At 44.7% G+C, this 27,434-nt stretch overlaps 1 protein-coding gene across 1 annotated transcript in view; it reads left to right on the top strand.

The window, feature by feature from the left end:
- pcdh7a (protocadherin 7a) overlaps positions 1 to 27,389 on the top strand; it is a 42,534-nt gene extending 15,145 nt beyond the window's left edge. The window contains exons 4-5 of the mRNA XM_053419512.1: positions 21,158 to 21,359; positions 23,339 to 27,389. Coding sequence (XP_053275487.1) covers positions 21,158 to 21,359; positions 23,339 to 23,871 — 735 coding nt within the window. The 3' untranslated portion in view covers positions 23,872 to 27,389. The remainder of the gene's footprint in view (positions 1 to 21,157; positions 21,360 to 23,338) is intronic.
- The last annotated feature ends 45 nt before the right edge of the window (positions 27,390 to 27,434 follow it).

Raw genomic sequence — 27,434 nt, 5'->3', positions numbered from 1 at the left:
CAGTTTTTTGCGCATTGCACAGTTCTGCACCGCTCGGTGAAGGTCGATGGCCGACCACTTTATGACGCCACAGCGTTTTGACACAGCAAGGACGGGGTATGGAGATGAGTTTGTGGTGAGCAGGAATCATCTGGCCAGTCTTGTTCATCTAATTGGACTGTATGGACAGGCGCGGGCAGAGATTAGGTCTACTGGATTATAAAATTGAAAAGCAGCTTTTCATTTCAACGAAATCCCTCCAGGATTAAATATTATGAGCGTCTGTCATAGACCCAAACTCCTCGGTGTGCGCACCGTCACGCCACATGAACGTATCCGCGCACGCACCTCCTGCGATAACATGCGGCGTGTATTAGGGTCATCGAGGCGAAGGCACTGTCAATCAGCAACAAACAGAAACACACACACACACACACACATATATCCACCCCCATCATCCCTCCTCTTCTCTCCATTACACACTCACACTGTAACCGACCCATGACCCCTGTCATGATGATACCACAGCGCACTGATGCATTTATTAAAGCCGCGGTGAGTTCATGCCATGCTGCTGGCCATATGCTCGCGCTGTGAGTTGGTGGAGAGGTGAGTAGGTGGGGTAGGCGAGAGGTGAGAAGGACGAGGTAACCAAAGTGGGGATCACCCTGCGTGGCAGACTGAAAACCGATCTAGTGACCTGGAGACAAAGAGCGAGCAGAGGGGACGGGGAGGAGTCAGCGGGCATCAGAGAGGGAACAGGAGCCGAACAGAGAGAAGCAGGAGAGAGAGAGACAGAGAGCGGTGTAGATGATGAGAGGAGATGGAGAACGGTACACACATTGGAAAATGGAGACAAATGCATGTTTGTGTTAGACTCTCTGATGTGGAGGGGGAACACATGCTCGGCCTGTAAACATTGATTTTCTGCTTGACCAGGATCATATTCATGCCGTGGCTTCGCGCTGTGCTCCGAGGTGCTTTCACACTCAGATCAGTGCCATCGGTCCAGAAGAAAGAAAAACACTTTACACCAGGGCGGTTGATGCTCTTGTCCGTGTTGTGTTTAACTTACTGTGTTACAAAATAATTACAAACATGGAATCACTTTGAATGAAACATTTGGTGTCATCGTCTCCTCCGGTGGTGAGAAGAGATCCTTAAAGATAGAATACTTCTTCCAAAATGTCCCAACAATGTTCAAACCCAAGTACCCATGTACGTTTAATCGGTTGAGGGCGTTAAAACTGGACCTCATCTATTGTACTATCATCATGAATGGTTTCGTTTTTAATGTCCAAAGCGTAAACATTTGTGTTACCAAATAGACTTAAGATAAGAAGATAGATTAAGTTAAAATGTAATTATGTGTCATTTGCTACGATCAGAAGTCACAAATCTAAATGAGCCACATTTTGTCTCAAGTTCACTTCACAGTTGTTTCGTCCACACACCTGGTCCAGGTGCTTCTCTCAGTCATTCTCAGTCATCACGTGACTCAGACTTTCGTCATATGAAAGCAGGTGGTCATATACAGACGTGGAGATCAAACCCCCCCCCCATCACTTTATCACCAGATTCTATTTCAACCGTGCCAATTATGGTGGATGTGAAAGCTCTGTAACAACGGACCACACTCTATTTTCTCCCCCTTTACTTCTCACTGATTGTGAATTGGGCTGTGAGCGCTGTCTAAACCTTTTCAATTGATGGACGCGCCGTGGCTGACTGCATCCTGCGAAGAGGGGGGGGAGGGGGGGGGGGGGGGGGAGCTGCACTACTTGTGTGTGTGTGTTTGTGTTTCCATCGTCCCGTCCAGAAGTCAGAAAGACAGAGCCAGGAGAGAATCAGAGGGATGAGGGAGAAGTCGACTGTTTCGTCGCTCATCAAGGTCACTCAGAGCTGGAATGTGATTGGAAGTCCCCCCCCACTGTCTGCACTAGATAATACCGACAGGCTGTTTAGCTGATAATGTTACTGAGTGTTAACAACTCCTCCCTTCTGCTCTGTTTCAAGCTCCCTGTGAAATTGCAGGAATGCGGGAATGTCTTTCCCACACATGCACGCACAGACACGCCAAGGCACACGGCAGCCGGTGTCAGACGTGTGGTTCTAACACACACAGACATGCCCAGTGTGTGTGTGTGCATAATAGCACATAATTACACCCCCCCCCCCCCCCCCCCCTCCCAGATCCTTATGCATATACACTTTTCACCACCAGCAGACAAACTCTGATAAGAATATGATGACACACCATCGCGGCGAGGAAAGTTTCCCGGCTCTTACATCAGTTGCTTCCTCCACTCCCTCTGGATTGAAGCACGTGCACGCGTCCGGGGCACATCTCCGAGAATCGCACACGCCCGCGGAGGCCCGCGAACACACTCTCTCCCAACTCTCTGACACGCTCAGACACTCGAGCGCACACAAAGACCTGCGTAGCAAGCATCTCTCCGAGGTGCCTCTTTTTATCTCCTTCTTGAAGACTCCGCTCTGCATTGTGCGTCCCTGCGTTGGGCTCATCTGCCTCGCAGCATTACCTTAATGGCTGTCTGTGGGTTGAGCAATTTTACTCAACATTGCTAAACAAAAGCTCTCGCTCTTGCACTAGACAGGGATTTCCAGACAGCTTAGTAGCCCTGCGACTGGTTTTATCCACCTACACAAAAGAATCTTCAGTGCATTAAGTGGTATTGAGCCGGTTTGAATTAAATTGACTTGAATGGATTTTGGATTGAACTGGACCCAGCCCAACTCGGCTCAATTGAATAATTCAAACTGAATGGAATCGAGTAGGACTGGGTCAAAACTGCAGCTGAATCCAGCTGAACAGGGGTAAAGGGATTTTCAACCTGTTTATCTCGCGGGTGGATGTCACAGCTGTCGGCTCAGGGGGCTGCACGTGAGGGATTTTTTATTATATTAGGGGGATTGACCTTGAACTTATCTCTAAGCTTGTATATTGAAGTTTCTGTCTGTGGACATTTTTTCCCGGAAAGTTTATGTACTCAGGTCTGTGCTTGACGCTCAATATGTTTTTTTTAATTATCTCAAAATCAATATTTTCAGGCTCTAATCCCGTCCTTCGCTGGTTTTATGCAGATTTATGCATCACGTGTTGAAGTGCTGTTGAATAATGAATCAGGTCGTACCTGGTGACATCATTAGTCAAACATCTGTCTGGGATCTCAAAGCTACCAGCAGCTGTCTCCCTGTCACGTGACCCGCCGACGTAAACAGCCACTGATTGTTTAGCGGCTCCGAGCAAGCTGATTAATGTCCTCTCCTCTTTTTTTGTGGACACTCTGTTTCCCAAACCTCACCTCTCAGAGACCTTGTCAGGAGTCTACGAGCACGCAGTCAGACGCCTGCTTGCTATTTTAATTATCTACCCATTTATTATTTATTTTTCAAAATCAAGTTTTCACTGCAAGAGAGTAAAGACATCCATCCATTAATCTATGCAGCTTATCCTTCAAAGGTCACAGGGGGAGCAGGAGCCAATCCCTGCTGACGTTGGGCGCGGGCTATACCAGCGTATCGCAGGGGCAAACTTTCAAAAACAAACATTCACACTCACACACACAGAATATTTATCCCTCTTTTACACCACAAACAGCAGGTATACGTGTTTCTTTTTAAACCAAACCTGATAAAAGCGGAATTCATACCTTTCCAATTGACAGTAGCAAGGTTTGCTTCTGTTCCTGTGGATCGGAGCTGAAGCTGATAAAAACCTGTTTACTGCAGAGTCTTGACCCGGGTTGCCAGATGTTACCATTTGTTGGTGTTTTGTTTCGACCAGTGGAAAAGGAGCTTTAGAGTCTCCAATTAACCAACAGTGCAGAGCTAACCACGCCCCTCATTATTCTGACAGTACAGATTAGGAACAGATCGGAACACGCAAACTTTAAAACAGACTCTCAGAGGCTCCCATCCCCTGTTTCCTTGTAGAAAATAAGGATGACAAGAAAAAAGCAGCCGATTATGGATGATTGAATGTTTTAAAAAGACCAGTCACCTGTGCCGTCTCCTTCTGAGTCCTCTGTAGCTCATCCAATAAAAAAGTGTCTCTCTTTCCAACCCTCCATCCCCAATGTCTCCCTCGCCCACCACACACACACCCACATCCTCCTCCGTCTGTCTCCCCTCTGATTGATCTCTCTGTTCTCCCTAAGTGGTTTCATCTCTTTTCATCACACTCCATCTGGACCCATCTTTTCAAAGCGCCTTTTTTAATGGTTCCAGAACTTCTTTTTTAATAACACTTACCAGTTTTTTCCCCTAAATTTTACAAATGGCTCCTAACAACCCTCTCAATTTCCCTCCCCCCCCCTTCCTCCTCTTCCTCTGTTTTGAGACTGTAGTTAAAATCAGCTTTAATCTTTGCTTTACATTTTTTTCCGGATTGGATAAAAGTAAGCATGCTACCAAGGAACAAGCCTAAGGTGTGAAGAACTGCACTGTGCAATATGGTTTATGCATTTTTGCCACTGGCGAATTAGAGCACATTTTTCTCGCCGGATATCAGCTTATTAGATCTTGCGTGAGCGCGAAAGACTGGCCCTGGCAGCTCTGTAGTCCGGAGCCAATGTTTTTTTCCGCCCCGGGCTAGGTGTAACCATCTGTTTTGGAATTGTTGGTGGAAGATAGATAAATCGAAAAGATCAACATGGAGATTGGAGAGAAAGAGGGAGGAAGAGATGCAAAATTAGTGGAAGAGGAGAGAAGACATTCCTGGTCAGTACCCATGGCTGAGCAAGGAGACGGGGGAGGCGGTGGTGGGGGAGGAAGGGGGCGGAGATGGGGCTAGGAGAGTTCGGGATGGAGATGAGGGGAAATGAAGGGAGGGGAAGAAAAGACGATGGTTCAGTGAGTGGTAGCGGGGGATGAGAAGCTAAAACATGGGAATGCATTCTTAGGTATCGCCCAGGGGTGCAGAACTGAAGGAGGGAGCATAGAGAAAGAAGGAGATAGAGAGTAGAGGGTGTGTATATATGAGTGTGTGTTTGTGTGTGTGTGAGAAAGAGAAAAAAGAGAGCTTTCTACCTGCCCTATCGCAGAAGTTACATAAATGTGAGTGGGCAGGCCTCTGCCGACAGCGATGCTCCATATTATACCACTGACCCAAGCCTCTCTTAGTGTTCGGTGTGCACGTATGTGTGTGCGTGTGTGTGTGCGCGTGTTCTGATCCTCTTTGAGCTGCCCTTGCCTGTTCATGTCAGAAATAGACCAGATAAGAGACGCCTACCTTTACACACACACACACACACACACACACACACACACACACACACACACACACACACACACACGCAGGTACGTAGCTGAACTCTACAAGAACTAACCGGTGGAGCTGCTGGAGAGAAATCCCTCCGGTGCATTCAAACAGAGGCATTAAAATAGTTTGACCTGTGTGACTCTCACTCAGACTTCACGATCAGCCACTCCACTTTTAACTCCCTGCCGTAGACATTACAAATAAACACCTTCCACCGCCCGACATCATCCATTATATATAGGCACGGGGTTTTTCACCCGTCTACCCGCGGACACGCAAAAAAACAAACAGAACTTTGATGAATTAAACTGCACTTAAAAGCATCAGTGCTCCTGATATATACAGCGCAGTAATTGCAGGGTATTACCGTAAAGAGGGTTGGTAGTGGGTCGACGCTGCGCAGGTACGAGTGGGACATGCATTATTTCAGAGGCTCTCATCTCCTGTTTCACAAATACAGAGATAATATGAAGATAGCAACTAAATGCACTTGAGAAAAAAAGGATGAGATGAAACCAAGTAAACCAAAACAACAAACACTCATATTAAGCATTACTCAGATCCACAGACACACACACACACACACACACACACACAAACTTAAACACGAGCACAAAGAAGAAAAAAAATTGCAACCAAAGTCATGCAAATCTATCTGCCAATTAGGGCCCCAAACAGGTTTCCACGGAGATGAAATGGCAACCTCTAATTGGCCCGGATAAAAGAAAATACTCACATCTGAGCCGACAACCTGATATGGTTTGGAAAATATAAACATCCCAGTGTGCGCGCATACACACACACACACACAAACACGTGCACGCCCAGGTGTACAGCAGGGATCACAGACAATTTATGCACGGTCGGGGTTGTCACACAGTAGCGGCGGTAAAATGAGAGGCACGGATAGAGTGTGTGTTGACACCGATATGTCGCATTGTGCGTCGCAGGCACAGGCGCACGCCCATTGACCGGTCAGCCGCTTTTTTTAAAAGTGTGAATAAAGCTTCGGTCGCGGTGTCGTGTTAACATGAAAGCTTTCACGGCTGTTCAAAAAGAGCAGGCTTTGATTAGAATTTGATGCGCGAGAGTGTTTCTTAATGCCGGCCTCTGCTGACGACGGCCCTTTTAAATCCAGCAGAGCCGACGCAGGGAGCCTTCCGTCAAAAAAACACGTTGAATCGACAATTTCACCTCAACCTGATCCCTCCAATGGTGCTTCTTTTTCTCCCCCAACCTTTTTTTTCGGAGTTTTCTGAAAGGCTAGAGTCGACCGCCGCTCCACGCACACGGACAGATTTTGAAGTGAGCAGAGATCACTGACACAAAGCAGCAGCCGCGGTTTTCAGGGATGATCAAACATGAATCCGAAATTATTGACTAAAATTCTGACTGAATATCAAAGAGCCCCGGTGTCATTTCCAGTGCGCGTGTTGAGTCGCTTCTGCAGGAAATTGGCTCTGCGTGACTTTTACAAAGCTGTGTTACTCTCAAATGGCACGGTCGTTATGAATGGTTTAATAATTCATTCCTCTACTCCCATATGGGGCTTTATGTAGAATGTGAGTCTGGGCTCTAGATTGTTAGGAAACCAATTTACACACAGCACGACCTCACTTAGACATTAGCTGGCGGTTTGCGTCTACAAAGTGCCTCAGTCAAACTTTGAGCTTTGCAGTGTTTTAACTTAAGTTATGCAAACAGAACATATAGAACATCGGGCGTCTTACTGCTGTCCCGTCAAAACAACCTCATGGGGATAAAGTAGAGGATCAATTAGTTAGAAAATTAGGCTTAAAAAGCTGAAAACAAGGCTGTTGACAAAAAATCCTCCCTTTAGAGATGCACAGTTTTCACAGCAGTGCAGCTGCCATGACAATTATCTGACTAATTGATTATCGGATTAAAAACTCAAACAGCAACCATTTGGTCAATTTTAAGCAAAATGCCCAAAATGTATTTGCAGTTTCAGAATTTCCTTCAATTTCCATTGAAACTGCATTTCTTTGGGTTCTGGACTCTCAGTTGGATAAAATAAATAATAATTTCTTGTCATCAAATAATGAATTGCTCAATAGAGACAAATAACCAGAAAAGAATCAAGCTAAACTAAAGATAAACACACTGGATGAAATGTAAGCAAAGAAAGGAAACTTTGTGGCTTTTGAATGTCCTCACTGACAAAGATTATAAACAATTTTATGTTTACTTCACATCCCCCGAAATCCATAAATCCCCTTTATGGTACCGAAGTCCACATACATTTTTATATTAACGATTATAGGAGAGCGTTAATTACAATGAATTAGTGCGGTACTTATTATAATTAATGAGTGCGGTATATACCTGTTGTTTTAGTATGCAGCAAACATTACGTTTTCTGCTGCAGCTTTACCATTTTACTGCAGTAGCTGTGGAATGATTTGCATATTTAAACATTTTTTTTTTTAAATGCCAGGAGTCGCATGATAATCAGTGTGACTCCTCAGCAAAGGCTCGACACTCTGATTCTCTAAGATACGGCTTCACTGTCAATGTAACCTCAGCGCTGAACCATGATTTCCAACGGGGACGTACACGTATATATATATATATATATATATATATGCTTGAAGTGTGTAGTGAGGTTATCAATGGGAACAGGCTTGATTCTCCCCCCCCCTACTTTCTCATTAACTCTCCTCCTTTCTACTTTCGCTCGATGGTGCGACTCTGCACTCCGTCTCTGGTGAATCCAACGGCACACGCACAAACACACACACACACACACACACACACGTTGTCACACATGCACACACACAAATGCAAGAAGTCTGTTTGCGTACCAAAAGCATACTTCATAGCTCAAAGAAAATGAGAGCCATATTAATTATACAGTCTGCATTTGCACATGCGCACACACACACACAAACACGCACGCACACTGACACACACACACACACACAGAAAAAGAGAGAGAGAGGAGAGAGCGAGAGAGTGGAGGGCCAGTTGTTTTATGTTTTTCCTCAGCGTAAAAAGAGACAAGAGTGTGAAAATGATTGAGTCTCTGTACGTCAAGGAGAGAGGGAATGAGGAACAGCATAGGGGGAGAGAAAGAGTGCACTGTCTTCCCGTCTTTAATGTGTGTGTGTCTGTGACTGTTTTTGTGTGTGTGCGCGTGTGTGTCGTCTACCCAGTATAACGCCCTCTCTGTGTCCCCCGAGTCACTCTCTGTCACTCACCAACACTGAGACTATTGTCAAGACATTGGGCGAGGCGCCCCGAGACATTTCTGTGGCACTGTGTCTGTCACACGGGGTGATAGGGCTGAGATGGGGTTCACTGACTAACCCCCAAACACACACACACACACACACACACTCACACTCATAAATATCTAATACTGATACACAGGCTGTAGTACCTGTTTTAGGTCATATTTCTGTGTAGGTGAGCGTTGGACGTTGGATGTGAAAGTGTTTGTAAAACTGAGTGTAAATGTATAGCTTTCGTATGTGTGTGTGTGTGTGTGTGTCTGTGTGTGTGTGTGTGAGAGCCCAGGTCCATGAGATTGTTTGTTTGTATCTGACAACACATTAGGCAAAGCTATCTTTAACCGTGTAGAATGAGTGACACTGATTCGAAACTGACAGGATGGATTTCAGTTTGCTGTGGCGCTCCGCCGTGTCAGCCCGTGTCAGCTCAGCCCGTCCGCCCATTTTCACAAAAGACAGGAGCGCCGCGGAGACATGGAGACGGAGTGTATGAGAGACAGAGAGAGCAAGAGAGAGAGAGAGAGAGAGAGGAGGACGGAGACAACAGGAAAATGAGTGATACATGGAGTGAGCTGAGTCAGACACGACAAATGCAATAGTTGGGGAAAGAGGGAGGGGAAAGAGCAATGGGGACACATAGAGTGGGAGATAGAGAAGAGGTAAACAGGATAAAAAGAAAACCTGGGGGATGGGGGTGGTGGTGGTGGTTGGATAGAGACCTTGCTCTCGTATATCCGGTCGTCTCCGAGGTCCTTTATTGACTCAGTCTATTGTTCACAGCAGCACTCCTAATCACTCTCAACAGGGAGGTTGTGTCTGTTTGTGCGTGTCCGGCCTCCTCGTGTAGAAGACCACGTATCTTTAGCCTCATCCTCACTTTTACTCCCTCGTACACTGGCACCCACAGTGCGGCCATTGTTCAGCCTCCTCTGGTCAGCCTTAATGCACAATGGCGGTGGGTGGGAAAAGGCTGTTCCTGACACGCACACTATCAGTCCAAGAGCTCATATACCCACAGAATGGGCAGTAAATGCCATCTAAATAGCAGGCATGCATATGTATGGGCCCGTTTACTCACAGAAGGCCGCTTGTGCGCCACCATCCTGTTTGCATCTGTCTTAACAATGGCTGCTGTCATGGATATTATAAGAGATGACTGTTTTGGGCCCTAGCAGTGGAAAGCAATGAACATCGACAGCACGAGCGCACCAACAAAAGGAGCTAATCTGAATCACGGGCATTTGTCCGGCATAAGCCTGGCTTCACGTCTCACTCCGAGAGCTTTTGATTCCGCTTTGTTTTTCTCCCCCTATAGACAGCGAGCGAGTCACAAAAGGATAAACATTTCAAAGGCCCCGGTGCTCTGAATGGAGGGAGTGATTTTCAGTGTGTTCGTGTGTAGGGTGCAGGACCCAGATGGAGACAGGAAGAAGGGAGGAAGCTCGGTGCCAGAGTGGACAGCTTGATGGTAACAAAGCTGCGGTGGATGGCGATGTGGTTTGAATCGTTGTCTCCCCTACACAAATACACGACAAACCTGCAAAGACGACACACACACCCACACATGCGTACAATTACTAGTTAGGGCGACGATAATGAGCGCCGACCACAGGGTTCGGCTTAAATTGCTCCGGATAAGACAAGGTGCTTTTTTACGGAGTGGTGAGCTTCCAGCAGCAAATTATAAAACATACTTTGTACAAAGAAGAAAAAAAGCTGTTTTATCAGGAAAGGCATGCTGTGGAAGGCAGCGTGGGCTGTAGTTCCAGCAGTAGCCACAGGGGGGCCGGCAGGAGACTGCAGCAATGTGAAGAGGAACAGAGAGAGAGAGAGAGGGAGAGACCGCATAGTGCCGATCAGATGACCTCGCTGCTGCAGTTAATGTTCTCTGGCGCTCAGACACAAGGCTGGTGCTCCCCCTCATATCGTGGGGTTGCTGTACTACAAGCTATTGTGGTAGTAGGTGTGTGTGTGTGTGTGTGTGTGTGTGTGTGTGTGTGTGTGTGTGTCTTGATGAGAGGAAAGATGAGGGGAGTGAAGGAAGAGGAGATGTTTTGTTTGTGGGAAAATAAGCAGCACGACACACTGGAGGTATATTTTATGAAAGCGGCACATGCTTTCTTTCTTTCTCTCTTTCATGTTTCTTTCTTTCTCTTTTTCTTTCTTTCAACTCCTACTTTCTTTTGGACTCCCCCTTTGTCTTCCTCTCCCTCTCCTCTCTTTGTCCCGCGGCCGTGCCCTTCCCCTCTCATCCCCCACTTTATCTTGTTCCCCCTCTCCCACTGCCGCACTTGCCCCCCTCTCCCTCTACCTCATGCCCCCACCCATCCCTCCCGCCCTCCGCTCTCTCTCTCTCTCCTCCCCCCCCGTCTCTCTCCCTCGCTCCCTCTCTTCTTCCTCTCTGCAGTGCAGCACTGTGATTATCATTCCTCTCACAGAGTCAGGCCTGATAGTCAGATACTGCTGAGCACCCGTCTACATCACCTGCTTCTGGAGGGAGCAGCAGAGAGAGAGAGAGAGAGAGAGAGAGAGGCTGTGACAGAGGAAGGAAAGAAGGGGAGGGGGGCGTGACTGGTAGACTGCAGAATAAGAAAAGACAGAAAAGAAAGAAGGAAGAAAGAGGAGAGGAGAGAGAAAAGGGAGAATGAGAAATGAAAAAAAAAAAGCAGACGCATGGAGAAGGGAGGTTTGCTCTTACTGCAGAGGTGGTCCCACTGCAACATACACACCGCCTACCTATACGTGTGGTGTTTGTGAGTGTGTGTGTGTGAGCAGGTGTGCCTAATGTGTGGATTCACGGTATCTGCATGGAGGCTGAGCGAGTGTCTGTGTTGTGGTAACGCGGCGCCGCGGCTCATCAGCGTCTGCGAGTCAGACAGCCGGAGACACGCCGCTCAGGTTGCTTCATTTCCACCCCCCCCCCCCCCTCCCAGAGCCGAGTTTCAACCTGCTCCAAACCATTTTCTGCATTCTGCAAATACCACAACAGTCCTTCGCCTCTCTCTCTCTCTCTCTCTCTCTCTCTCTCTCTCTCTCTCTCTCTCTCTCCCCTCCGAGCAGCCTCCTCGTTCTTACTTCACACACTCAGTGGTCATGCAGACCCCCCCCCCCCCCCTGCCACACATGGTGATTAATGGGCTTTTTTTCTTTGTCTGTCTCCTTTTTGCCCAATCACCCATTTGTCAGTTTGTTTTTGTTCGTCATACGTCACTGCCTCTCTCTCTCTCTCTCTCTCTCTCTCTCTCTCTCTCTCTCTCTCTCTCAACACCTGTCTTTACCTGTCTGCTTGACCTAACAGCTAAAGTGCATAAACAGGATGTCTGTGTCTCTCCAGCATCACCTCAGGAAGCTGCATTCCAGCACCGCACACGTCACGTCACTCTGTTACTGAACAACGGCTTCAGATCGGGTCTATATTTAAATAACAAGTGTAAATACATCATCGTCAAAATGAATTGTTAACACGTCTGTCCTGTTCGCGCTGCGAGATGCTTTCTGTCAGCGCATTTCACGCTTTCTCCTCCTCGCCGCCTTTGATGCAAAACTTTACAGTCGGCAGCGAACGCTTTCAGAAGCCTCTCCAGCAACTGTTTCAGAGGTTTCTATTTGATCAGGTGTGACCTGAGACCAGAGACATTTGACCAGTTTGACTCAAACACTTAGTCTGATAATTTTGTTTGGTTTTATTCATTGGATTCATTGAGTTGGTTAGAAAAACACCGAAAGAAACGTGTTGAAGCATGAAGCTAAGAAAAGAACAGATGAACTCTGTTTGTGGAGATAAGATAAAACACTCATATGAAGATATTCATATGACTTTTCTCAAACAAATTTCACACTGAGCCTGCTTGTTAAGAGAAACCCCTTATGATCAAAGATGGCATCTGGAGTGCATATTTTATAATTTCATGAATCTCTGGCTCTGTATGAGGATCTTATATCTTGAGAAAAAATCGTCTTATTGGCTTCACACTTAGCAGGCGTACGGTTAAGGACCCAGAAGAGCAGTGTTGAGCTTGGTGCGATGCAGACACACGATACGCTCAATATTAATAAACTTCTTGGAGCCAGTGAGGCGGGGCAGCGTGCTAATAGACTGTCTGCAGACCGCGTTGAACATGTCTTTGTTTACAACCTTGGATAACCAATAGCAGTGGTAGGGAGCTTGTCGCCTGATGTCCGTTATGACAACAACATTTGTAACATTCATTTTGTTGATGCAATTCTTTACATTTACCTGGATTAATAAAGTTTTTGTTTTGGAAAAAGCTGTGAACTCAGGTCTCAAGATTATCTGTTATTATTATTGGGCGGTGTGGCCTTGTGGTCAGAGTGGTCGTTCTCCAACAAGAAGGTTGCCGGTTCAATCCCCAGCCTTCCCCATCTGCATGCCAAAGTGTCCTTGGCAAGATATTGAACCCCTAAAATGGCCCCTCATAAATGTTGAGTGTACCTATTGTAAGTCGCTTTGGACAAAAGCATCAGCCAAATGACATGTAATGTAGTTATCTCTGAAGTAGTGTATGACAAAAAAAATAACAGTAGTTTAAGTAAATACTTAAAAACAAATATATATATATACACCATCCTTGTGAAGTGTAATAAAGAAAAACATTGGCGCACAACAGCGTCATTGGAGATAAACCAGGTAGGATGAATGCAAAGTTTGCTAACTTCACTCTGCACCATAGACTGTTTATAAAAAAGCTCTGTAGATCCAGTGCACAAGCAATATCAAGGTGACAGTATGCTGTGGGACAGTTGAGGACTAACTGGTTCTCCAGTTCTGGATTCCATGTCCTGAGTTGAACTCCACTGAACTCTCAGTGGACAGGAACAGCTCTTTGTGCAGCAGGAGCGCTGCAGCTTCAGGGTTCTGTGGACTGAGTCCAGCTGCCAGTCTTTACCTCCCAGAGCTCAATTACTGCAGGTCACTTTTACAGGTGCAACCAGCATCACTACAGGCTAAACAAACAGCCCATTGCAAACAGGCAGGTTCAGAACAGGCACTGCACTAGCAAGAATAAAAATGGCAGCACAGCAAAATGGTTTAAAATAATAGTAAAGAACAGGGAGGAAGAGCATAGATTTAAAGTTACACATTACACCAGAGGAGTTACAGTGAATGCATGAATGAAACAATAGCGTAGATCGACCCGTGTGGTTAAGAGCATCTCCACGCGGCTCTTTCATCACGCCAAGTGACAGCGTTCCTGCCGTAGAGCTGCTCGATAATTTGAACACAAAAGCAGTCAATACGAATTCATAACTCTTCAATAATGTTTCAATTCTAACAACCGCACACTTATTGAATTCACCTCCTCATTGTAATTGCTCACCTCACTCTCGGAGCGCACGGCTGCGTCGGCACAGCAGGATCACGGACACACAGGAGCGGAAGCAAAGGTCATTTTGACTGATATGAAGTCTGGACTATGCCCATGTGGTGTCACCAGAAACATATTGCTTTTCATCGCGCAGTGTATCGCCTTACGTACTCTGTACATCCATAGCTGTAGGATGCCGGGGACAATTCGTCAGCTCATTTATTTTTAGGGAGTAAATAAGCTATCACATTATGAGCAAACAGGATGAGGTGACTTCATTTGATCACATAAACAGTGATATTAGACGCTTGTATTGATCTGGCATTGAGGATCGTATATCTGCCTGCCCAGTGCGGTAGAGTTGTTTTCCTGAGAGCTTCCATTGTGTTTTTGTAAAGTTAATCTTCCGTGAAAACACATCATTATCTCTTTTTTTTTTAATGCCAGAGTTATTATAACAATTCAATAGAAAACCCACCAGAGCTGCTTTAAGCCACTTAAGGAATTCCATAAATCTGGCCTTTAATTGTGACATTCAGTTGCCCATGAGGGTCACACAATCCTATTTCTGGCATGAAAATAATCACACACAACAACAACAAAAAAACATTGATGCTTTGCTTGGCATCAAATATCATGTGTCCAGTTGCTGAAAATCGCCAGTCAAGGACGGCTGTTGGGGAAATTAACATGCAAAGCTACATCCGCTCAGTCTGCGTTGGGAAGAGGTGTCTGGAGGGAGAGATTGCAAATAGGATGTGAGGTGTCAGCTTGATTGACATTAGGCTCATGCAACTATCCCACTTCTGAAACAACTTAAACCACCTTTCAGTTGTTTTTCTCTCTTTCTAGCACAGTAATAAATGCAAGCCCGCAGCACGGCGGCGGAAAGCCAGAGCGAGAAGTCAGGGAAGACAAAAACATCATCCATCGCTGGTGAAGCCGGCCAACGTGCCATCAGACCAGCTAACGGCATCCTAACTGATGAACATTTGTAAAGTATTAGAACATATCATCCCTCAGCCTCAGTCATTATAAGATATAAATCTACTCTGCCACAGTCGGCCACATTGTTAATAAACAAAAGGCAAGCAGGCACGAAAAAAGGCATCTTTTATGTAATTAAAATCTAAGAGCTGTTGAGCCCAAATGTAATTATTGAACAGCCTCTATCAATTAATTTGTCTGCTTCCGCTCGATTAAATATCAAGTCAAGAGCAAAAAGGCTACGGTACACTATCAGTGTATATTGATCTTCAATCATTTCGGTATCAGTCTTTCGTATCAGTCAAACTCCAATTATGTTTTGGTGCAGAAGATGAATAATTAGAGTTTATTTATCAAGTGTGTCTTCGGTATGCTGAATCATTAGAGTAATGTATACGCTGTGGTGTATCTAAAGCAGGGGGTGCAGGAGCTATGCACGGTGCTCAGTTATGGATTATGCATGACATCCTGTCTCTGCTGGCAAGCAACGTGACTTGGAGTTTAGAGAATGGATGAACAAATTATAAGGCCACAGCAGGAGTATGACCTCCAATCTGAGAGCTTGTTATGAAGGAAATGCTCATTGTGTATGGAAGAGCATCTAAAGAGTCAAATGCATGTATATATATATATATATATATATATATATATATATATATATAACAAGCTGATAAATAATGAATCCAACCATTACATGGTGGTTCGCTGTATCTATGATGTCAAACATAAATGAGAATAGAGTTTAGAGCCAAAGGGAGAAAGTGGCTGTAGTCTTACAACAATATTTGTAGTTTTGGTTTATGCATAAGCTGCATCCTGTCAATTCATTATGCAGACCAGAGTGTAGCAGGGCATAGATAGACAAACACACGTCCACACACACACACACACACACACACACACACACACAGAGTGAGATGTGCAAATGATGCACACAACAACACAAAAACACACGTGTTGAATATGCAGACACATGTAACGAGAAGAGAGGGAGACTGTTAATTAACTAGAGCTCGTTAATTCTCTTTGAACCGACAGTGAGGCGGTTTACACACTAATTACCTTGATGACTAAGCCAACCTGTGCACATGCACACGCGTGCACATCCTCACACTGCAAACGCACACGCTCACACACACGGATTCTCACAGGCTGACATAACACATCTTGCAGGCTTTGAAAGTCCCACACTCATGCACTGCCGCAAAACACAAACATAAAGGTGTGAAGTCTCAGAAGTGTGAGCATATGCACACACACAGACACACACAAACACACACACATACACACACGCACACACACACACACACACACACACACACACACGTGCACTGCAGCACGAGCTTGCCCTGGAATAAAAACTATATCAGGAACAAATTTTTTCCGGCTTCCTCAGAGCTGCAAGATTCAGATGGTTACATTTATTCTGAGTTCAGACCCATCATCCGTCTGTTTGATTCACAGTGATCGGCCAGAAATAACTTAACAATGACTTCCATACACAGCGTCAGGAGACATGCGTTCAATGCACATTGAAGACACATAAACACCCTCGCACTCAAACACACTCGCTGCGCCGTGCAGATGAGTGCAGCTCCCATGTCAGTATTGAACTGTAATGGCCCGTGTCAGATTAAAGGGAAGGTTTTTTATGTCCTTCGTCAAACTCAATTAATATTCCATCAGGCATGAATTCATAGGCCACACTGGTCCTGAGCCAATTTATTCGTATGAGTATGTGTCCACATGTATGAATGTGTGTGTCAGCATTCATTAGATATTTGGCATGGTTAATAATCAGTCCTTATTGCATCTGCTCAGCCAAATAATAGAAAGCATGCCCAAATACACTCGTACACACACAATGTACACAAACACGCTTTTGTGCTTTCTGAGTCAGGCTGCAAAAACATCAAGGAGTGCGGAGCATGTTTTTTTTAGAGGGAGGTAGAAGCTGGTAAAGCAGAAAGGAAATGAAAAGGGATAAATTGAAGGTAGGAGCAGAGAAGAAAGAGGTGTAAAAAGCTTTAAAAAGACAGCCTTGACAGGAAAAACGTTCGAATGACGAGGCAGTAGCAGGGTAAAAAAAAGGAAAATAAAATGAAAATGTAAGGCTGATTCTGGGAAGAGGCGAGACAACAATAATGAGACGCGAGAGAGACGGGGGAAGATTGTGTAGTGTGTACAATTAGTAGAATTTAATGACTAAAAGGTGCCAAAATATGGGATTTGGCAAAGGAATAGAAGAGAGGTTTGTCACTGAGCAAAAGACTTCTGAGATAGAGCAGACAGAAGATGAGCAGAGGAAAACAAACAGGGGAAAGGGGGTTAGGGAGAGTAGAGATGTTGTGGGTCAATAAAGCCTGCTGTGTGGAAGAGGAGCGGGACTCATAACGAGGTCAAGGACACATCATCGATCGCCACCTCATAAAGCTGACTGGCAACGGGAAGAAGGGATGGGAGGGGAGGGGGGGAGGAAGTGAGAGGGAGAGTTACAGCTGCATGGGGAAAGCAAAGTTGACTGCAGGATCGGCTGAGGGAAGGAGGGAAGAAAGGATGGAGGAAGTACACAAATAAGATGAAGGAATGAGAGGGGGCAGCTCTGGTCAGAAAGAGGTTTAGAGGGAAATTGAATTAGATGGAATCACAGCTGAACACATTAATTCTGCAATAGAAGACACACACACACACACACACGCACACACACACACACACACACACACACACAACCAGCACTGGGTTTTCAATAGCACTAATGCTCTTTGTCTGTCAATCACCCCCTGCCCTGTGGCAGAGGCTGGATTCCTGCACTCATAAAGTAATCCCAGTCAGACTATCATTACATCTGAGTCATAGAGCTCAGCCTGTGGTGGATGTTCAGACATTCATGGTCCCCAGAGGATGAGACCTAATGACTCGATCATCGGATTGTCAGTCAAATATCTTAAAGACTATTTTGATGGATCGCCCTGAAATCTGTTGCACACATTCAGGTCTGATTTAGGGATAGTTATTAATTGTGTTGATTACCTATCTTTTCATGTAGCGCCTTCAGCTGCTTCACAGAGTTTAACTCAAAGCACCTGTTCGTACAGGCTCAGAGATAGAGCTTCTAGCTGCTTGCACGGCTGTAGACCTCCAGAAGTCTTGTTTATCAACACTATCCACTGTTCTGGGGTATTTCCAGGATCCTCATAGACTCCTCTCACCATCTGGATGAAAAAAATGTACTCCCATCTGTGCAAAGCAAACAGAATATCTTCATCGGGCTATTTCTGAATGTATTTTCCTTAATTCTAGTTGCTGGAAGTGACAAACTGAGTGAGTGTCCCGGCTGTTTCTGCAAAATACAATCCAAAAATATTGAGGTATTGTTTTGTATTAAATCATGAAATATTCAAAGTGAAGTCAGTATTCGTTTTTTACAGTTGCTGGCTCAGATTTTTCGATTTGAGCATCAAACAATGGAGCAGTTTAGAGAGACAGATAACAAGTAGAAAAGCATTTGAGGATCCTGGAAACACCTTCACAACATCACTGAGCAATGTGAAACAACCCTCTGGGTTTTTTGAAGAGAATTTATTTAGTCAGATAATGGGATGTCTTAAAAAAGATAATTGGATCTTTCTGAAACTGTAAAAGTCACCTTTAGTAATGGAGCCGCAGCGAGTAAAGACAGATTGCAGGACCAATGCTGCACAAAGAGCTGTTCACGTGTTTATTCAAAGCTGATGAAGGTCAACTGAGTACACAGAGCCCCAAACTGGAGGGTCAGAGGTCATATAAGTGGCCATAGTCGCGAATGCGCCGTTGTTTTAGATTACTGATTCCAACAAAGAAATTTACCATCGTGAGATCACATGATTAGCTTTCTGTTTTCACTGCAGCAAAACAAAAGTCCTCCTTTATTGGTTCTCCACTCAGCCTCTTAGTCTTTCACCCACTTTCCCCCTCCCTATGCCCCTCGTCTGAATGAGTGGAAAGGAGGTTGGACGTCCTCATCCACACTAATGCTCTAAAATACATTGCTCCCTCTCTCTGTGGAGAGTTCGGATTGAAGCCACTGAGATTCCGGGAACTGTTGCTTTTCCATAAGCCTCGGACGCGTCTCCTTCTCCCTCGGTCCTCCTCGCACTCGCCGTCCCCGCTCTTCATCCCTTTCATCTAAACGTTGTGAGGAAAGGGCAGAATAAACGAATGCTCTGTTAATTTCCCCCTTCTTCTGCTTAATTAATTTGTCTCCGCTCGTCTTGCATGTTCATTAGGTGGAATGTGAAAATGTTCCTTTTTTTACTTGGGTGTTTGGGAGAAGAAGAAAAATAAACAAATTGCTGCAGTTTGGGCTTTTATCCCGGCCGTCCGTCAGTCCCCCCCCCCCCCCAGATTATCCTGAGGCAACATTTTGAGCTTTAAGTTTTTTCCTGACTAATCTGCCTCACCCCTCTGTTCCCTCACTTCCTCTCTTTATGCCGCGTGTTTCAAAGCAGATCTAATTTGAAAGGGTGGTAATTTTGCGAGCAGATAAATGAGTATGAGAGGAGGTAGGAGGGGTGTTGTGTAGAAACGGGCTTCCTGGTGCAGAGTGATCCCCCCCCCAGGCCAAACAGAGTCATTTAACTCTCTCTGATATTCTCCCAGCATGGACTTATTACAATCTTTTTTTCACGCTCTGAAGTGAAAGCCTGTCCGCTAAATAGACTGGGGTGATTTGTGTGTTGAAATCGCAGCAGGTGTGATGCACAGTTTGAGTGAATGACATGAATCGCCACCACCTTCACTGCAGGGTGGGGAGATTTCTCACTGGCGGTAGATTGCCCGACTGGTTCTTACTCATATCTACGGCTGCAGTCCACTTTTGAAAGCCCCGCGGTTGGATTTCAAGCTTTCACCGGTGGAAATCATATCTCATTTCATTCATGTATCAAGCAATCACACAGTGGAATCAAAAAGCCAGAACAAACTTAATAAAAGAAGTTTAATTACTTGACGTGCTAAAGCTTTTAAATTAAACTCTGAAAACAAAGCATAGGAAATCTATCTAAAAACTAGTATGGCAGTAGAGGAAGAACAATCCCACACGAGTCTCTGGTTGTGGGAAAAAAAGAGAAAAAAAGTAAGTGAGTGAAAAGAAAGTGAAAATCTTTGATTTGGCGAAAGACTGAAAGGATGAGGCTGATAATATTCTGTATTCTTACCTCCCTCCGCCAAGGAGGTTATGTTTTCACACCTGTCCATGTGTTTCTTTGTAAGCACGATTACACACCAAAAAAACAACTGAACATGATTTTCACGAATCTGGAAAGATGTGGACGTTTTTCAACATTCTCCTTGATTTATCAGAGAAAAACAAAGACATTTTATCTGTGAGTGTGTGAAATTTGGTGCAGCTTGATCAGATTTAAAGGAGCCGTTGGGCCTTGGAGGAGGAATGTGATCTTTCTAGTGTCATTCTACTTTTTACTCCCAACAAATCAAACTAAAAGAACAAAACGAACTATCCATACATCATTTAATCCATCAGCAGAATTTAAAGTCAGGTCAAAATATATCATTTAATTTATTAAAAAGGTTCATCATTTCCACTGAAGATTTAAACAAACCTAACTCAAACAGGAGTAAACTGTGTAAGCTTATTTGTATTTATACACAGAACCATCCTGCACACAGAGAGACAGTGTAGGTGGGACTGAACTCAAATAAAATAAATAAAACCCCAGGGGCCGTGCTATTCATTAATGAGGAACATGTCACCCAGTGTACAGTATGTGTGGAGTTCACTATGTTTTTAATTGTCTCTGCCTCAGAGGAAGAAGTGATATGAGGCTTTGGAAACACACGCAAGACTTTTAATGAGAAAAGTGCATCACTGGTTTAGTTTTTTTCCGTGTGGATTGTTGACTCTAACAAAAATACAGAATCAGATTTATCATTTAATCCTTCAGTTGTTTTAACAGAGCACAAAGTAAGTGCTTTTGAGATGCGGCTCTATATTATCCAGCTGCTGCTACTACTGGGCGCCATTCCAGATGGAAATTAAGTGTCTCCGGGCGGCCCAGAGGTTTGTAAACATCAGACTTGTCCAGCAGCTTTAATCTAAACTGGGATTAAAAGCCGACCGAAAACTTTGCAAGGCCGTTGTGATTGGTTGATGACTATTACCCAGCATTGTAGCGGCTAAGCCCATAATCAAGGCGAACACGTTCAGATAATCTGAATATGTCTTTGCAGACCCCTGCACACCACCAGTTTAATCCCCAGATTTAGAGTCTAAGATTAGGCCTCCTGGATGATTAATCCCATATTGTGTGTGTTTGTGTTCGCTGCAGGGGACCCTCCGACGGGTGACCTTCTCTGTAGTCAGCCAGCCCCAGGACGGCGGCTGCTATGACAGTGGCCTGGAGGACTCAGAGACGCCGAGCAGCAAGAGTTCGTCTGGGCCGCGACTCGGTGCCCTGCCGCTGCCGGAGGAAGGCTACGAGCGGACCACGCCGGAGGGCAGCGTGGGGGAGGAGGAGCATCTGGAGAACGGTCAGAGCAACCACACACACGTGGCACGCACACACACACAAATCATGAAGAAAACAGCCAATCAGATTCTCTGAGGTTGAGTAATTGGGGTCGAGAGGCCACCAGAGTAATTTACCTGTATTCTTTTTGTCGCTCAAGGCTGTATGTGCTGTATTCTCTCAAAAGCTTTGAAAGGCTTTTTATCGTACAACACTTTTTATTGAAACCTTGACTGAGGAGAGTTTCTTTTTCCTCACTTGATGAAAATGTGTTTTACAGTGTGAAGCGGGCGCTTTGTGTTTGTTTGCATGTGCGCCACACATTTTGTGTGAGCCCTTGTGTGTAGCATGTTGAGGAGCTTTTTAGAAAAACCCAATATGCGGCCGTTTGCAGAGCACGAGGCTCGTCCGTGGCCTTGCTGTCAGTCAGCAGCCCAAATATTCCCTTTCAACAAGAACATATTATTTTGACCCTTTTTTTCTTATTACCAGGTCTGTGTCAAGGATGAAGATAGACAAAAAAAATGAAGATTTTTGTATATTACTATCTTTTTTTCCTCGTTCCTCTGTATATGCTCATGCCAGAGCTGAAACAACAGCGACAACAGGGTACACTACAGCCAAGGTCACTGCAACCTTGGTGACTGCCTGCACTTCTAAAGCTGTGTATGAGCTTTCAGTTCAATGCTGCCTTTGTCACCCACACGTGGAATCTTTCAAGTGAAATTACTTTCTGTCGTGGTCGATGGGGACAGGAATTGAAAAGTGAATCTGGAAACACTTTTCAGAAAGCAACATTAACCCTACTCTTGTGATTAATTCACAACAAGTTGAATTTAGAGAATCAAATTCAAAAGTTTGAATGTGTGTATTTACTTTATTATGATCTGTAGAGTCACTTCCTCTGTCATCACTAGAGTCCTTGTCTCCGTTCAACCTGATGTCAATATTGATTCCTAAATGACTGGTTTACATAGATAAGAACTGGAACCTTTGACACTTCACTCCCAGCATCAGTCTCTGGGGCCTCACTAACCTTATGAACCAGCACTCATAGAATGTTATACGTCTCATTTATGGCACACACTCTGTTTAGATTTGTCATCCAAATCTCTCATAATTACCTTATTATTATTTTGGCGTCAATATTTGTTTGCTTTGACCTCACCTCACCTCTCACCTTTCACGTAACGCTGAGCACTTCAGCAGTTTTCATTTTGCTTTAACAGCATTTTTTTTATAGCTTCCTTCCCATTCTGCCCCCTCCCTCATAACCTTTGTCCCCTGTTTTTTTATATTACAAGTTTGTCTTTCTCCCGTTTTTCTCAAAGTTCAACCATTCGTTTTTTTAGAATAGTGTTTGTGTTCCCTCAGAATATGATTTGCAACATCGTCGTTGAATTCCAGGTGCACATCTGTATCTTTCCAGTAGTAAACATTTCGAGGTGAACATTCAGGTTTGGGTCGGGAAACAAGCAGGAACCATGCGTGTCAGAGACTGGTCAAGACAAACTCAGTGCAGAATGCCTGTCGAACGCAGGTCAGGCTCAGTTAGTTTTGTCTCGTAAAGGTTTAGAGTGAAAAATAAGTCCTGATCCGCACTTTACAACATATGGCTCAGAAGGAAAAGAATAAATAAAAGTACTGCGAGGCAAACTAATGCAAAAGTATCGTAGGGTGGGAGAGGACCCAAACATTTTAGCTAGTAGGATGTATTGCGAGATAATCCAGTATTGTGACGGAACGTACAAATATTGCTAGAAGTCGCAAAACATATTATGTGGCAACGAAATAAGTATCATGGGGTAATGCAAAATGATTGGGAGATAATGCAGAAGTATTGTGAGGTAATGCAAAAGTTATCCTCAATTAACATGCAACTCATCTCCTGTATTGGCCTTGTATAAATACCGTATAACTTCAACATCACAAGTTCAATTGTCTTGTTCTCAGCTTCAAACTCTTTTTTCACACCATCTTTTGTCCTTTTTCTGTGTCCAGATGCCAGACAGCTGCCAGACGTAGCCCTGACAGGAAAGTGCACCAGGGAGTGTGATGAATTCGGCCACTCTGACACTTGTTGGATGCCCGTCCGCCCCACAACACGCCAGCGTCACGGCAGCGACCCCCCACGGCTCTCCACCTTCGCCCCGGGAGATGATAACAACAATCTCCGTGGCCACGATCATGAGAGTGACAGCGAGAGTGCCGGCAGCGCAGGGAGCTCGGAACCCGGCATGGTCGTCGATGGAGAAGGTCAGAGATTACCCATAGCCAATGGGGATCCTCTCGGCACCCTGGGTAGAGGAGACCGCAACAGGAACATGGGCGATCACAACCGTAACCTTCTGAACCGCAAGATGACCTCAGCATCCTACGACACATTTAGCAGCGCAGGCTTTGGGAGGCGCCAGCCAGAGGAGGAAGGAGGAGAAGGCCAGAACCCACCCGAGGTGATACCACTGACGAGGACAGGAGGTGACTACAAGACCACGTCCTGTCTCACACTGTCTCGCCGGGAGGTCTACCTGTGACAGCCTGGCAACGGAGCTCTGAAAGAGAGGGAGGGCTGAAACTTTACTGGAGGGCCTTTTGAACCTGTGAAGATGTGAAAATGTCAAGGAAGATGTTTTCCAAAAGCTGTGCATCAAATCGGAACTTTTGGATTCTGGCTAATATTTATAGGCACTTAAACTTTAGCAAGTGACGGAAAAACCCTTCAGCGAGCTCTGACCGCAAGAACTTTCTAAAAAAAATGTTTTTTTTAAACTAATAGCAAAAGTTGCCTCCAGGCAAAGTTCATATTATGTCCTTGTGGAGGAGGACAGCTACATCTCCTCTTCTTACCTGAATTGAAAGCATGCGTGGCCCTCTGCCACAGAGGGTTGTGTGTGAAGAAGAGGGTGACTGATACTGAATAAATCCTGATGTTGTAAATGCACATTAAAAACTTTCTCTGAGGCTATAGCGGAACAGATTTGGACTCAACTGATGAACTATCTCCTGAAAAAACCACTGAGGTCTTAAAATCGTTGAAAAGAGGTAGCAGGTCTTTGATACTTGGATTAATTCAAACCAATCAAGCTTTCTGATGCCTAATCAACTCTATCGCAACCCAAGGCAGGAATATTAATCAAAGGAACTCGTGACTGTGACTCGAGTACTGACAAAAGTGTGGTCGCTGTACAGTTACTCAATAGAAAAAAAGTTCTGATCTTGAAAATATCAGGTACTGTTCTTTAAAAAAAACACAAACGATTCAAAACAAACTGCAACTTTTTTTAATAGTAATCAAATGTAACCATTTAGAACACAAGGTTCTCACAGTAGTGCCGCAGTTTCTCTGGCTCATGTGAAAAAAATGTGTTAATTATTTTTGCCTTCACATCCAGTGTGTATATATCGTGTGTGTGTATTTTATAAAAAAAAAACGGCAGCGTCCCCTCTGCCGCTGCTGTCCGCCATTTCAGAGTAGACCGACGCACTGGGTCCTCGACGCGCCTCCAGCGTCTCTGAACAGTGTCCATGTATCATCACAGGTTCTTTCAGACACATGCACACGTACGCATGCACGCACTGACACATACAGACGTTAGCATGTGAACACAGACTCAACCAGTGCATCTACAGAATGTGAACATGCATCGCGCCGGAGTTGATGACGAGACTCAGTGGCAGTGTAACATAAAGTATATAATAACTTTGCATTAACTTTCATACAGAGCAACATGATACACACATGCACACACACACACAGCATATTTAAACATAAGTAGAAACACAAACCCTATTAAGAAGTTTTGCAATTCGCAAAATTCATATGCACTATGTGTGTATGTCTTACTCCTCATTTTTTATCATATTTCCTCTCATTGTAACTAGCTGTAGCATTTTGCCTGCTCCTCTCCAGCAAGTATTTAAAAATGAAATGTATTTAAATAATTACTCATCTCTCTGACTGATGTCTGAGGCTTCATCAAGGGGAATCTCAATGACATCTACTGTATGTATTGATAAATAATGTAGGGGAATATGAGATACTCTGCATACTGTAAGTAGGACTCATAGAAAAACCAAAATTTCTGTAGTTTCTGTAAAGGAAAAAAAAGGAAAAAGAAAAGAATCTGCATGAAAGAAAGATAAAGCTAACTTCTTTTCTCTCTTTTTTTAAAACCACACGCCTTTTTGGATACCATGCCCATTTGGATACATCTGTACTCTAAATGCGTGTGCTCAGCGGGAAATGGGAGATAATGATGGCAGCGAAGGGAGTCAGCTGCAGCGGATTAGACTGTTGCTTCTTTATCGTGACTCGAGCACTTTGGGCTAACCTTGGGCCTTTCCTCTCAGACTCCGCAGCCCAGAGTTGGCACGAATTGGTGCCGCAGGCTGCACCAGGAAAAAGAACACTATGCAGTGGGAGTGCAGAGTGCCCGCGACCCTTTCACCGCACAGTGCCGACCTCAACACGCCCATGCTGCTGTGCTGAGCCGTGCCGATAACAAACTCCTTCCCACTTGTCCTCTCCGGGAGCTACTGCACGACTCCAGACACACTCTGCTGCACTCGGGCTGACGAGGGGGTGTGGATGAAGGCCGGCACATCTTAATTCTCATCATCCGTGTGTGGTTCGGCGGTGTGATAGGGATAATAGGGTTAGGTCGTCCCTGCGGTCTTAATGAGTTTCCTTTCACCGCTCTCCTCCTCCCTTGATGTGCAGAGATCTCATTAACGTTTGGATTGGCGTATGTATAACGCTGCTGGAAAATGCGAGCGAGTGTGACTCTTCATTTTTTGGGCTGTCTTGGACGGAATGAGGCGAAAGGGACGTTCTTGTTCAAGGACAACTTAGTTCATTAGGGTCCCTGTAGAGCTCAGAGTCTGAAAGAAGAATAACACTCAGGTATGATGCACAACAGTGTTTAAACTTTTAAGTACTTGTAGTCGCAGCTTGACTGTGCCCTCCCTCGTGTGCGGAAACAGTTACGATTTGTGCTTTGATTTTTCACTACAAATCGAGCGGAGAAATGGGTACAATCTACTTGTGTGATTACACTTCATATGCCTGAACAATTCTTCAACTTCACAACTCTGTAGCTTGTTCTGGGTCACCGCTGCACTTACTCCCCGAGCCTTCGTTACCCCTAGTTCCGTGACATGGCTGTTTACTAAGCTCTGCTATCGATGGACTGTGCTAAAGATGTTCTGAAATATATGGAGTTACTGCTCATCTGGAGTTCATCACTGAAAACAGGATTTGTGAAAACAATCACAACATCCTGCAGGGTACAAACACTGAGGCAGGTGAGCACTCTGTGGGATCAACGTGTCTTAACCCCCTTGGACGCTACACAAAAGTCTTTTAGAACTTGCGTCCCAGTTTGTGAGTTGCAGAAAGAGACTCTGGACACCTTGCCTCATCACACTGGTGTATATTTTCCTCAAAACTGCTGTTTTATGGCAGCTCCATTATGGCACCTTTCAAACCCTCCAGTCTGGATTTTAAGGGAACTTGCTGTACATGAATCTGTGTGGATGTGTATCTTTTTTTATATTGCACGTTTAAAAAAAAAACATGAATATGTTTCAATCTACTGTAAAACAGAGAGGGGAGAACGACAGAGTTAGTACGTCTGAGACCCGTCACCCACTACTCAAGACTTTTTTTTAAACGGGCGCTTAAGCGGACATCACGTTACTGTCGTCCCCCTCGTGCTGTTATCCTTATAGCCATGTACAGATAGAAATTACACTGTAGAACATACAACTCGAATCCATTACAGACAATGGCATGCTTAAGGTCTTAAAATCTGCACTTGAGATACAGAAAAAAATGAGAAAAAAAAATGTTATTTTTTATTTTTCCTCTTTCCTCTGTTTTCTTTTCTTATGGGGCTGGCTCTGTTTTTTTTTGCTGCTCCCTTCCTGTAATTACATAACGAACTAATTGCATTTGCTATGAGGAGGAGGAAGAGGAGCTGTCGACGAATGGTTTGGTATGAAGATGAATCATGTAAAAGTTTGACTTTGACATTAAAAACTTCAAACACTATTGTTTGCCTGTTTACTTTGTGAAAACTTTTTGTCTTACAGTAGC

This window comes from Pleuronectes platessa, chromosome 3 (assembly GCF_947347685.1).
Source record: "Pleuronectes platessa chromosome 3, fPlePla1.1, whole genome shotgun sequence".
Lineage (NCBI taxonomy): Eukaryota > Metazoa > Chordata > Actinopteri > Pleuronectiformes > Pleuronectidae > Pleuronectes > Pleuronectes platessa.
This window is presented reverse-complemented; position numbering and strand designations above follow the sequence as displayed.